The sequence below is a fragment of the Crassostrea angulata genome, chromosome 2 (genome assembly GCF_025612915.1).
Source record: "Crassostrea angulata isolate pt1a10 chromosome 2, ASM2561291v2, whole genome shotgun sequence".
In the NCBI taxonomy this organism is placed as follows: domain Eukaryota; kingdom Metazoa; phylum Mollusca; class Bivalvia; order Ostreida; family Ostreidae; genus Magallana; species Magallana angulata.
This window is the reverse complement of record NC_069112.1, coordinates 29,451,140-29,463,965: the sequence shown is the minus strand read 5'-3', so window position 1 is coordinate 29,463,965 and position 12,826 is coordinate 29,451,140. Positions and strand designations below refer to the sequence as shown.

The following is a 12,826-nucleotide window of genomic DNA, read 5'->3' as shown; positions in this document are numbered from 1 at the left end:
CCCGGGGACCATAATTTGAACAAACTTGAATCTACACTACCTGAGGATGCCTCCACACAAGTTTAAGCTTTCCAGGCCAAATAGTTTTTTATGAAGAAGATTTTTGAAAAATACCAACAAATGTTCAATTATTCTCAATTATCTCCCCTTTAAACATTTGAACAAACTTGAATCTCTTTAACCTAGCGGTGCTTTGTGCCAAATTTGGTTGAAATCTGCCCAGTGGTTCTTGAGAAGAAGATGAAAATGTGACAAGTTTACAACGACAACGACAGACAACGGACAAATTGTGATCAGAAAAAAAGCTAACTTGAGCCTTTGGCTCAGGTGAGCTAAAAAAGAATACAGTTACACAAACTTTGTGCATGTACAACATATAAAGATGCAGCACTAATGCTTTGTAGGGATCAACTGTTAGTTTGTTAAACACTTATGTAAATGTCAAAAAAAGTTTGAGACATGTTAAGCTATTTTTTAATTGAAAATTAAAATTACGGCCCCTTTCACAGCCAGACATTTTTTTCTTACAGTTTTCAATTAAATGTCCATCATCTTCATCGTCAATGAGATTGAGTATTAGATTTCAGTTTCACTGCAAGCTTGAAAAACTTTATTTAACGGAGTGAATATATACGAATAACATTAGGAAAACAAAACACTAAATATCTTAATTTGTTTTTTTTTATAAACAAGTGAAATGCATTATCTTTATTTATAAAAAAAAAACCAACAACTTACTTTGTGAAACCGGAAATGCACGAAGCTTATAAAATCTAAGAAAGCATTACAAATTCCAGGGAAATTGTTGAAGTGGCAACAACCAAAAGTTCGGGATTTTGCCAGAATTATCCTAACACAAAATGTTACGATAAACATTTTTTTAAGAAAATATGTTTGTTTAGTTACGGGAAAAAACCCGATAACAATGAAGGTTTTAAGAGAGTCCAAATCCATTTTTTTTAAAAGAAATGTTTTATTTTCTTTAAAAAACTTTCTATACATGTAGTATATGAACTATTAATCTAAAAAAATCAATTATTCAACAATGGTTCTAATGAAATTCTATTCTCTGAATTCTGATGGCACTCTTCTTTTAGATTCAGTGACTTTAATCCAAAAAAAAGGTCCCTTGTAAAGAATATACATGAAGTGGATGCACTTTCGTTAAAGCTTTATAGTACACGGATGATAACCGTCTCTAAACTCTGCAGTTTTTTTAATTGTAGAAATTCTAATTGCCATGATTTGTTTTATTTATAAGTAATGATGCCTTCAATCTGCGTTAGCCGTTCAATTTTCTGGATCACGTTTAATTCCAATGAAGACAACGTTTCTTGTTCAGATTTGAAGATAATGTGTTCATTTTTCATCGTTATAATATTTTCTTTAATTTTCATTATCTCGTTAACCAAATCCCCTTTAAGAAAGACACTAATGACTTTTTCAACGTCGTGAAGATATTCTTTTCTTAGAGTATCTTTTATTTTTTCCTTTGTAAAGACAGCTATTCTCGCTTGAAATGCTTTTTCGCGTACAGTCTCAAAACTGCCTATGCCATCAAATGTTACTATACTAGAAAGGACAATCCCAGTTAGTATTCCTGCAGCTGCAATTCCAACAAATATCCCATGATGTGGAACTATGCGATTAATCAGGAAACTTCCAAGAAGACCCGCACCACTTGGTAGTACACCAGAAGCAACTGCCGCAGCAACCTTGTTCTCAACGTCAAACGGTGTTTTAAATCCTGTTAAATTGTCCTTGATTGAATGCAGAGATCTGTGAATGTGTTCAAATTTCTTAAGAAGATCCCCCAGTATTGTTTCTTGAATGATATTCTCAATATGTTCTTTCTGCCAAGTTTTTGTCTCGTTTTCGATGCGAGTATTCAATTCTTTTCCAATTGACAATCTTGTGAATTTATCTGTATCATCAAGAACTTTTGCTCTGAAGTCCTCGTGATGAATATAATCATGAAATTGCTGCGATGCTTCATCGATAAATGTTTCAATTCTTCTGTCAATATTTGAAATTTCCTACATTTAAAGAAATAAAAAAAAAAATAAACAGGGTTATTTTAAATACCCTGTATTCTGGATTCTATAAAAATCACAACTTAGTGCAATACATAAAATTAACACATCATGAATAGCACGTCTGAATTTTAAACTCAAATTTATCAAATTAACAGCCAAAAAAAGTATATCTTTGATGAATGAAATAAAAGCGTCATCAAAACCCAACCCTCTCTCCCAATCCTCAAGAACCCCTGATCTTAATCACTAGCCATTACTCCATGACCTTCGTTATCAAAGTTCCAAGTTATATTATTGAGGACCCTTTTGGCACCATTTATTTTGTCCAGTGTCTATCTCTGTCTTAGAATTAAAATTAACAAAATTTTGTTTATTAACTCTAATATTAAAGTAAACTCCCTGTTTATTACTTAAATAACGATTATTATAGTTGAATTTTGTTTTAAAAGCAGATACACAAAAAATTTAAATTTCAGGTTTTATTTAATTCACAGTTTTTTTTTCTCAACAACCAACTGGTTTAATTTTATGGAGCTTTGCAGTTATGTTCTGTAGATTAGTTTTAAAAGAAATAGTTCCAATAATTCAGCAATCAGTTTAAAGACTTTTTTAATCCTTTAGGGTCAAAAGTAGAAATGTATGCTTCAGCATCTGATAGATAGGTTATTACTAAATCGCTGTACATGCCCCACACATCAAACAAACAGATCAATGCACTATTATATAAACATAATACATGTATGCATATAAACTCAAATTAAAATTAATGCATAAAAATCAAAAGACCACGAAAGAAAAACTACACGTTGGCCACAAGTTTCAGATTTGCAATTGGATGAAACCTAATCGAAATGTTGATATACCTGTCTGACGATGCCCATTTACGAGCGGTTTTAACGTATAGGTCATGCCTAACATGGCAAGTAATTTAAGGTCGATTCCTTTTCTAAAGCAAAGTCTACAGCGAGAATGATGCCATAACTTGAAAAACAGGAATACTTTTGTTATCACATTTTATATGATAAATTATGGCATAATTACTCCCAATATCAACATTAAAACAGTATTATATGAATTCACTTGTAAAAAAAAAAAAAACTCAATTTTTTTTGTAAGAAAATATCAATTGTTATTTAAATAATTATATTACCTCTTTTCTTGTCTTCTCGATTTTTTCCATTTCTTTAGACAAATGATCTAAGTTTGTTTGGTTTTCTTCAGCACTCTGCATAGCACATGCAAGCTTTGTTGAAAGAACTCTCTCACATTCCTTAAGAAAATCTTTCAGAAATCTGGGTAAAATGTCCACTTGCATTAACAGAATATATTTAGATTAAAGTTAATTTAAAAGAAAAAAAAAGTCTATCATTCTGTTGAATGAGTATGATTTTTGCATGTATTTATAATCATCACATTGATCAAACACACATTTGGCCTAAATGTTAAAAGTGTCCATAACTTAATCAAAACAACAATGCATATATTAAAGTTAGAGTATAATAGATCATTGCATATTCAAGTGTGTTAGTCTGACTTTCAAAATAGGGACATAAGTGTATAATGTCAATGAATATTCAAATTTTATGTTGAATGTTTACATTTCATGTCGATAAGCTTTAAGTACAATAGTTAAACAAAATGGAATATTGAAAAAGAGAAAAAGAGAGAAAAATACCTTATATGAACCCTTACTCGCTTGTTTCCATTCCTTGCTATAATATTTTTGAGATTTATTTGAAACTTGTTAAATTCCTCTGTGTACTGCGGTTTTTTCTTCGCAATCTAAATTTGGATTAAATTTGGAATAAAATAGTTTGATACATGTAGCTTAATTAAAAAATGCACAAATCTATTAAGGTGAATGTGAATGAACCAATAGAAAATTAAATTTTCATAAACTTACATAAGAAAATTATTAGGAAAATAAATGTCGGACCCTCCCCACCCCTTAAGAAAAAAAATATGAAACACGTATCCTTCTTCGATCTTATTATTGGACCTACATGCATCTACATGCGAATAAAGGCTTTTGATGACAGTTTCAAGAATGACAAAAATAACTTTTACGATACGTGTTTCCTTTGAAGTAATATGAAACGTTGGTACCTTTTTTGCCGAAATCCTAAATATGCAGTCCTCATCTACTTCTTTCCAAGTTTTTTGTAAAGATTTTTTTGTCTCTTTAAAAAATTCCTCCTGTTCGTTGGCGTCATTAAGAGATAGTGTCTCCCATTTATTCAGTAAGAAAATGACATCCTTTGGACTGAAGCTTACCATTTCATCCACAGATTTTTTTATTTTAGAAAGGACCGGTAGAATCTTTAAAAAATGGTGTCATTTTGTTGATTATTCGGGTAAAATAGTTTCATTAAAAGCTACATGTATATTTATTTATCAAATAAAGAAAACATTGCATAAGCAATACACGTCCCCTACCGGTAACCCCTTTGATTGAGAATGGCAATAGTTTGAGACCCTGCACTGGATGAAAAATACAGTTTTCGTACACCAGAAACCTTATGGAAACTGTGCGGAAACTCAAGAAAAATCATGGTTTACACAAGGTTTCCATTTGGAAACCTGAAGTTTACATAGGTTTACGCATTGCGTAAACTTAGGGTGTCCACCATTCCAGGTGGTTTACGCAGCGGAAACTTGCAGAAACATGAGGATTACTAATTGTTTCCGCAGTGCGGAAACCATAGATACATTCAATGTTCCGGCAGGTTTCCGCTGCGGAAACCAATCATAAACCTGAAGTTTCCACTGCGTAAACCACCTGGAATGGTGGACAGCCTAAGTTTACGCAATGCGTAAACCATTAATAAACTTAAATTTTTTATCAATTTTTTTCGGTACAAAAATATTGTGTAGAATATATATTATATTCTTTCCTGACCAATTGAATCAGATGTTCATATATTGATAAGAAATTAAAGACATTCATCATCAAAGCAATTTATTGCATAACAATGTTAATGGTAAATTCTCAAAATATACAAGCACTATGTACATTTATGAAATTTCAGATCATAGTACATGTAATAAAATTGCAAATCTATGCAACAAATCTGGCATTAAATATAAAAGTTGTTTATCATATTATTGTCAGTTTCCCATAAATAACTTCATCTTGATATACACAAAACCTAATAACAATAAATCAATCACACACAAGCATACTAATCTGCAATCTTTATCTTTCTCACTTGCAATCTATAGACCAATGCATGTATGATTATTGGACCTGTCTAAAATTGCAGTTTGTGCAATACAATGTCATCAATTTTTTTTTCACTATTTAATGCAAAAGGACATTTGAATTTAAATATATTTAAACATTGTATTTTAAATACACATGTATATACATTTGATTGATTGGGGGGGGGGGGGGGGGGGGGGGCTCATGTGTTAAAGTCAAATTGAACAAAAATCCAAAACGGATTTGAACTCATGATCTCTTTTTCACAAGCACAGTACTTAAACCACTTAGTTATGATGATGCACAACCAAATCAATTGATACAAAGAATTAAACAAATCACCAATCACCATCTTGTGACATAATGTCATAAACATTGTATGTCTATGTGTAGTGGGGTAAGATGCATAGTTTTATAAAGGTTGGAACACAGACGGTTTTTTTTAAAATTAATGACAGGGCCAACCTAACAATTCCCTTGATAAAGATTTTCTAAAATTGTGTTAAAATCATAAACAAATATAATTTTTGAAAAAATGAAGAAAAAAAAATCACTAACTCCCATTACCCCATTACTTGTACTAACACACAAAATTATTTGATAAAGGGGTATAACTGAAAAAAAATCATCAGATAAAAACTTATGCACATCTTTAACAACACAAAATTATTAAATTCAAGGGTCAAAATACCCTAAAAAATACTGGAACCAAAATTTACTGGTATTAACTAATATACCCATTAACACATTGCTCCCTAAATATCTAAAAAGTATGAAAAGTCTGTGCATCCGTTTATAGAAGTTGTGCTTCTCTGACACCCCCCCCCTTTTGTTTGCCTGATAAAAAAATCCATCAATGCATATATCATAATTTCTTTCAAACATTAAAACACTAGCTTCATTTCTAAGCACTATAATAAAAACCCTTATTTCAATAAAAAGATAATCCAGTTATGGGTAACCTTTTTTTCTAAAATAAATAATATATTATTATAACAAACTATAATCTTTAAAGCGCAAAATATGCATAACAATGCCTTAATTTCATAGCACTATATACAAATGAAAAGATGAAAATATCAATTATTTTTTTCTCTACGATAATAAGAATTTACTTGTAAAAAAATATTAGACAGGAAATCATGTATGTACTTAACAATTCTATGGCATTTTTCCCTTTTACAAAAACTGAAAAGAAGGTGGACTTTATGGCACAGAGGGATTGGTTGATGAAGAGATTAGAGATCTCACTACGGTTCAGCCATTATGATCAAGGTGATAGGTTGTAGAGATTGCCCAGCCGGGAATGTCCCTTGGAGGTGGGGTCATGGTCATCTCAGTGGCACTCCTGGTCACTTTAGACTTCTGCCTCCTTTGTTGAATCCCGAGAGAATCGCTGTATCCTCTGTCCAGATCACACTTGATTGCCCGCAGAAGACTTGATTCCCACACAAAGGGAATCGCAACACGCTGTGTTGGTTCATCTTCGTCTGTCACTTCTGGTGATGTGGCCTCCTTGGATAGGCATTTTCTTATCTTCTTTCGGTCCTTTTTCTTGTAGATGGCATCATTTTTCAGCTGAGTGCATCTACTCTTTAATTTCTGAAAAAAGTTAAATCTCTGTTTATTACATTCTTTGACATTTTTAAAAGGTTATCTTTCTACATTGATTCATTAAATATTTTGGCAATTCAAGCTGGATATAATTTTAAGAGTGGGAGGCCTCTTTTAGCCTAAGGAGGCTGTATGGTCAACAAATTAACATCAGATCTGCCTGAAATATTTATCATTACATGTTTATTATACAAAGCTCTTCATTGCAAGAAGGTAAATATAGCCTAATAATGGCCACAACCATGTAGCCCTCTTAAAGGTCAAACACTAAACACAAAGGAACTACCGCCACTTGTTGATTCTACATGTAGCATACACATTTACTAATTTCTTTTATATATTTATATCAATGCATCAGAATGCATATCCACCTAAGATAATGTTGAAGTTCAAAAGACTGAATAATGATAACTATTAATTCTAAACAAATCATTTGATATTAAATCAATAAAGAATGACTTGGTAGTCTGAAAGAAATCTGTCGAAGTAAATCTTACATCTCTAATGCGCTTTGCCTGTTTACTCTGGCGTCTGTGGAGTTCCTTATTCCCTTTCTCGCGTCTTCTTTCTTCATCACGCATATTTCTCCATACTCGCCTTAATGCCTCTGAAAAATTAATACAAAATTAATATGCGCTAAAGACAGTGTTTATATTCTACCTGCAATCAAATATCACTTTAGTTTAGACATATTTAGACCTTGTAGATTACATCTTTGAATTTTGATTTATGGTTCTCTGAGAAACTATGATATCTACAGTCATATATATATACATTAAAAATATCAATTATTGTGACATTTGAAACATCTGTTTACTTTACCTTCAATGGTACCTGATCCCCAATCATAGTTGGTGTAGCTCCTCCTAACTTCTCGCACAATTGTCCTTATATCATTGTTTTCAAACCTTATATAAAAAAAAAAAATATTTCAAAGTTAAAGTTTCATGGATGAGTATCAAGTGTAACAGGCTGGGAGAAATAATGATGGACCAGATCGGAATTTGAACCCTAGCCCATGAATCTCTCGTCAGGTGCTCTACCAAATGAGCTTTCAAGCGCCAGTATTCACACAAGTCTGACCAACATACAGAAACAAACTTTTGATTGGAACAATTTTACAATATCCCAGATAAGATGGATGTGACATATCTTCCATTTTCAAAGTTTAAGACTGGCCACCTATTATTTTTTCATCTCAAAAACAACTACCACAGTAAACAGTTTTTCAATGTTTTTTTTTTACATTTGCAAAAGATCGTGATGTCAAAGTTTATACTCGTCTGGTACATTTACTAACACAACAAGCACTCGGAGAGTATTGCACAAACTATACACGTCCCCTACTGGTTTGTATTATTCTATAAAAGCTTCAAAGCATACAACTTTTTCAAAACTATTATAAACGAGATGTTCTCCTTTAATCAGAGATAAAAGGACAGAGGAAATTCACACTATATAGTTGATACAGAAATTAAAAACAAAATAGGGAAAATAATACTGTTTATTCTATCTCCTGTAATTTCCCCATGTCCAATAAGTATTCACTGGTAGAAATTTGTAAAAACTTTGCACTGTTATTAACAATATCATTTCTTACCGTCTTCTGTACCCCGAATCAATCCAAACAGTTAAATAGCCCAACCCGAAAACGAACCCGATTGTAATAATACCAAAAAAAACTTGGCAATTAAATTTACAACACAATGCTTGACACTATTTTGCAAAACTAATTTGTTTGTTAGAAATGATAAAAGGAATGGTAAAAGTAACGCATGATATAATCACTGCAGATGACTACATTGTACAATCATACTGCCTCATTTATTCAACACACACCAAACCTAATAACGAACCAGAATATTAAAAAATTGAAATATGAAAAATTAATTTTCTCAAATATATGTCAACCAGACGCTACAAAATTGTAAATTTGATCTGTAGCTTGATGTTTTGAAGTTGTTCAGCAAGTTTCATAATATTCCTCTAACGCATAAAGAAAAAAAAGTGTGTAAAACTGAAGTGGTTCAGACAGACGGACTGAAGGACACAGAGGAAAGCTATAGTCCCCTCCGGTGATACTGGTAGGGGACTTATAAAGAAAAAAACCTTTTGAATGTTGACTTCTGAAATTTGGAAACCGGCAACCTTTAATTATGCAAGTAACTGTATATATCAGAAACATTTTATTAAAGAGCATATGAAAACATAGCAGAATGAGGATATGAAAACCTTGTTAGAATTCCAAAAAGCCAAGTCAACCAATTGTAGGTCACTGGGAGTGTCTGATTTTGTTTCCAACACCATGAATCATTTAAACTAGAACCCTAAATCATTGAAAGCACTTTAAGCTGTCGCTCTAGAGAAGTTATATCCCAATACCTTTGAATACCAAGCAACTTTTTTTTTTCAAAATTGAAACCTGAATATGTAAGCATATATATAAAATGTACTTAACACACCTAATTGATTATAAATATTTATATATTCATTAATAATAAGTGTTTTTTTTTTCTTAAATGTGCTATCATTTATTGCCAACCATATACAAATTGAGACCTCAACCAACATAAGATTATCTATTTGTCCTATTCCTGAACACATTTATTGACTTTCAGGTAGTATCATGGTATATGACATTTTTTCGAAATAAAAAATAAAATCAAGTGTAATTCTTTAAATAGTTTCTCTCGCAAAGAGTACCCCAGTAGGTTAGAGGATCCACTTCAAATCTATAGGTCATGAGTTCAAATCCAGCTTGGAAAGGGGATTTTAAAATTCTACTTATTCCCAAAATATTTAAAATGTATATCTTGGTTAAAAATTGTAAAATAAGAAGATTATAAACCGGTGAAAGTATTATGGCTATAATGCACTCTTATCCACATGAATGTGTCGCATAATACCAATATATCAATTTACCATATTACCATATGTTAAGGGACTGTACATAAAGAAGGAGAAAAAGTCCCAATTTCTATCAAAACGTCGTATTTTTCCAAATTCATTGGCCCTGGCCCCAGTACCAAAAATGGGTGTGAGAGGCCTGAATCAGCAGATGCTGATTCCTTATTCGATCACTAATACGACGCCATGCCAAATTTTGAATCATTCTTAAGCCGTCCTATCCTGTTTGTTACTTTTACAATTAAAAAAAACCATACCCAATGTCATAATAAAAATTCTCTGTTTACACCCAATGCATGTAAAGTTTAGTTTTCCTGCAGGTTCTAAACAATTTGCAATTTTGAACTATCATACTATAATTGTTTCATGCAGTGGACTTATTTACTGTACTATAAACAATGGTAGTTATCATGGTAAATACTTATAGTATGAACAAATCGCTTGGGGATAATTTTGCATAATTTACGAACAAAAAAATCCTAACAGGTCAACAGCTACTAGAACATGTAAGCCTAGAACCAGGCACACAAAGTTGACTAACAAAAGAAAATCGTCACATCCTAGTTTTCAGTAACTTCTACAAACTTACTTGTCATAATCCACTACTAAGGGGTTTTCTACATCTTCTTTCAGCTTTCTGATGACTTGCCTTACAGCTCTCTATAAGTAAAAACAACTCGTTAATCGCTGGGTTTGTCTACAAGACTCAGTCTACACCGGATATAATGTGAATTTAACTATAAAGTGTAAAATCGGATGCCGTTTATTTCCAAACAAAGTTGACGATATATTTATTGGTGATCTGATTGACTGATACGATGTTTTAAAAATCGATTTAAACAGGTATCAAAAGATTATTGTTGCCAATAGTCGCTAATATATACTCATCATGAGACGAAATGCGACTGAAAAGCACATGAGAAAATGGCGCCAAGTCTTTGATGTTTGAACGATCGGCAATATGCCGAGGAAATCAGTACATTTGATGTTTGTTCACAATTTTTAGCATTGCAAAATATCAATGTTGTTCTTATGATAATAAATTTATCGATTCTTGTACCATTTACCGAGTTTTAAGCAGTAACTTTTTAAAACTGAAATCAAACAAACCAATGGCGCCATTTTTATCTCCAGCCGATCTAGCTACTTTAAAACTTACTTGAATTCCGTCGGGCATCTTGAGGGCCTTCTTGCTCTTGGACGAAAACATTTCCCTCAGATGAGCCAGCTCAGACAAAACACGATCAGCGGTTCTCTGGTCCATTTCTAACGTCGTACAACTTTGAGTTTATATTAACGAGTAACTGGGCTCTGAAACTGGACCCAAAGATGGACCCGCGAAAACGAACAGCCAATCAGAGCTCAGGAAAGGAATTGTGGGATTGCTTCATTTATGTATTTTTTCATTATGTTTTTTTTTAATGTAGAATTCTAACTGTATTTATGATCTTTAATTTTGATAATATGATATCTTTTTAACAGTTTCAATATTTTGAATTAAAGTCTGGCAAGCAACAATTTGCAAATTATCATTATTTATATCAAATTGTTCATAAATACATTATTATTTTACTCTAATGTGTACCAGTTGCATGGAACTCTATATATTCTATTTTACAATCATTTCGTATCGTCTAAGTAAATTAAAGGTTATCGTAAATATGCAGTGGCAACGGAAGCAAATTGAAAGTGGGGACTGGACTAATCCTCTGAAATCTTGACAAGCAAAAAACAAGAAGAAAAAAAACACATTAAAAAACCCTAATCTTCAAAATCATGAAAATCCTAATCGGGGGGGGGGGGGGGGGGGGGGTTATATACCTATGACTCAAACTTCTTAATATTTCAATCTTTTCAAGGGTAAATTTAGGAGCTCTATTATATCTCTGCTGCGAGAAAAAAATTGGGGGGGGGGCTGAACTCTCTATGATGCAACGTGCCCAATAGTTGGGTCTAACTTTGCAGAAAAAGTGAGGGACGGTGTTAAGCCCCCCCCCCCCCCCCCCGCAGCCCTCGGTTCCGACGCCTATGATATGAACGCCTATCTAAGCGCTGATTCATTAAAATTTATAAACCATAATTTTGAGGGTATCGAAGTTTACAACAAACTTAATTTTTGCAGATACATATATAACAGTATATACGTTCCTGATTTTTGGAAATAATAGGGATTTTTTTCCACAACAATCGATTTGAAATATCTTCAAATGAATGTTAATAACAAAAACAGAAATTTCTTTTGCGCTATTTAAAACTAATAACAAAGACAATCTTTATTTTGTACCAATCCAAACCAAGCACATCCCTATGATTTTCTTCTGTTTTGCTTTGGAAAAAAAGGTGTAAATGAAATTAAGTTCGTTTTCTTGCATAAAAAATGAACACAATAAAGATACTGCTTTAAACACGATAATTGTAATGTAGCCTACATTTTTTCAACGCAAACTGGGCATGAAAGGATTAGACCATTTCATCTTTTTTTTAATTAAAAAATGTTGTTGTTTTTTTTAAATAATTATCTGTGTATGTGAAGGTATTTTATTTCATATATTCATTTATAATTATTCTTTTTTTTTTTCCTTTCTTTTTTTCAGCTTGCATTATTTTCTGTATTGCCCCGATAGGAGGTGGTGAATATATTGTTCTTTGATCGTATTGTTACCTGTTAGTTACCTGTGTATTCTATGTGGATTGCAGGGTTTTTTTCCGATTTAAGAAACAATAGAGCTGATTAACCAGCGAATTCGGAAATTGCACACAGGGGCACACCTGTCCTCCAAGAAGCACAGGTGTTTCACACCTGTTCTCTCTCTCTCTCTCTCTCTCTCTCTCTCCCTCTCTCTCTCTCTCTCTCTCTCTCTCTTTTTCTCTTTCTCTCTCAAATCTACAGTAAACTGTTCTACAAACGGATCTCGAGATTTTGATTTTTATGTTGTTTTTTCCCCAATAATTCAAAAATATAATATCTCAGCAGAAGGGAAAGGAACACATCGTTAGATATATATGTGCATAATTTATTTACCGCAATTAAAAATGACTTATTTATTTCGTTCATTTTATGCATGAA

General features: G+C 32.3%; 1 protein-coding gene across 1 annotated transcript; it reads right to left on the bottom strand.

Annotated features, from left to right (window-relative positions):
• Positions 1–6,495: 6,495 nt before the first annotated feature.
• On the bottom strand, positions 6,496–11,452 carry LOC128174158 (uncharacterized). The gene is made up of 5 exons (XM_052839780.1): positions 10,919–11,452; positions 10,349–10,419; positions 7,675–7,760; positions 7,350–7,459; positions 6,496–6,840 (listed from the first exon to the last, which is right to left on the bottom strand). The coding sequence occupies exons 1-5, from the start codon at positions 11,021–11,023 to the stop codon at positions 6,496–6,498; spliced, it is 717 nt and encodes a 238-aa protein (XP_052695740.1). The 5' UTR covers positions 11,024–11,452.
• Positions 11,453–12,826: the final 1,374 nt, after the last annotated feature.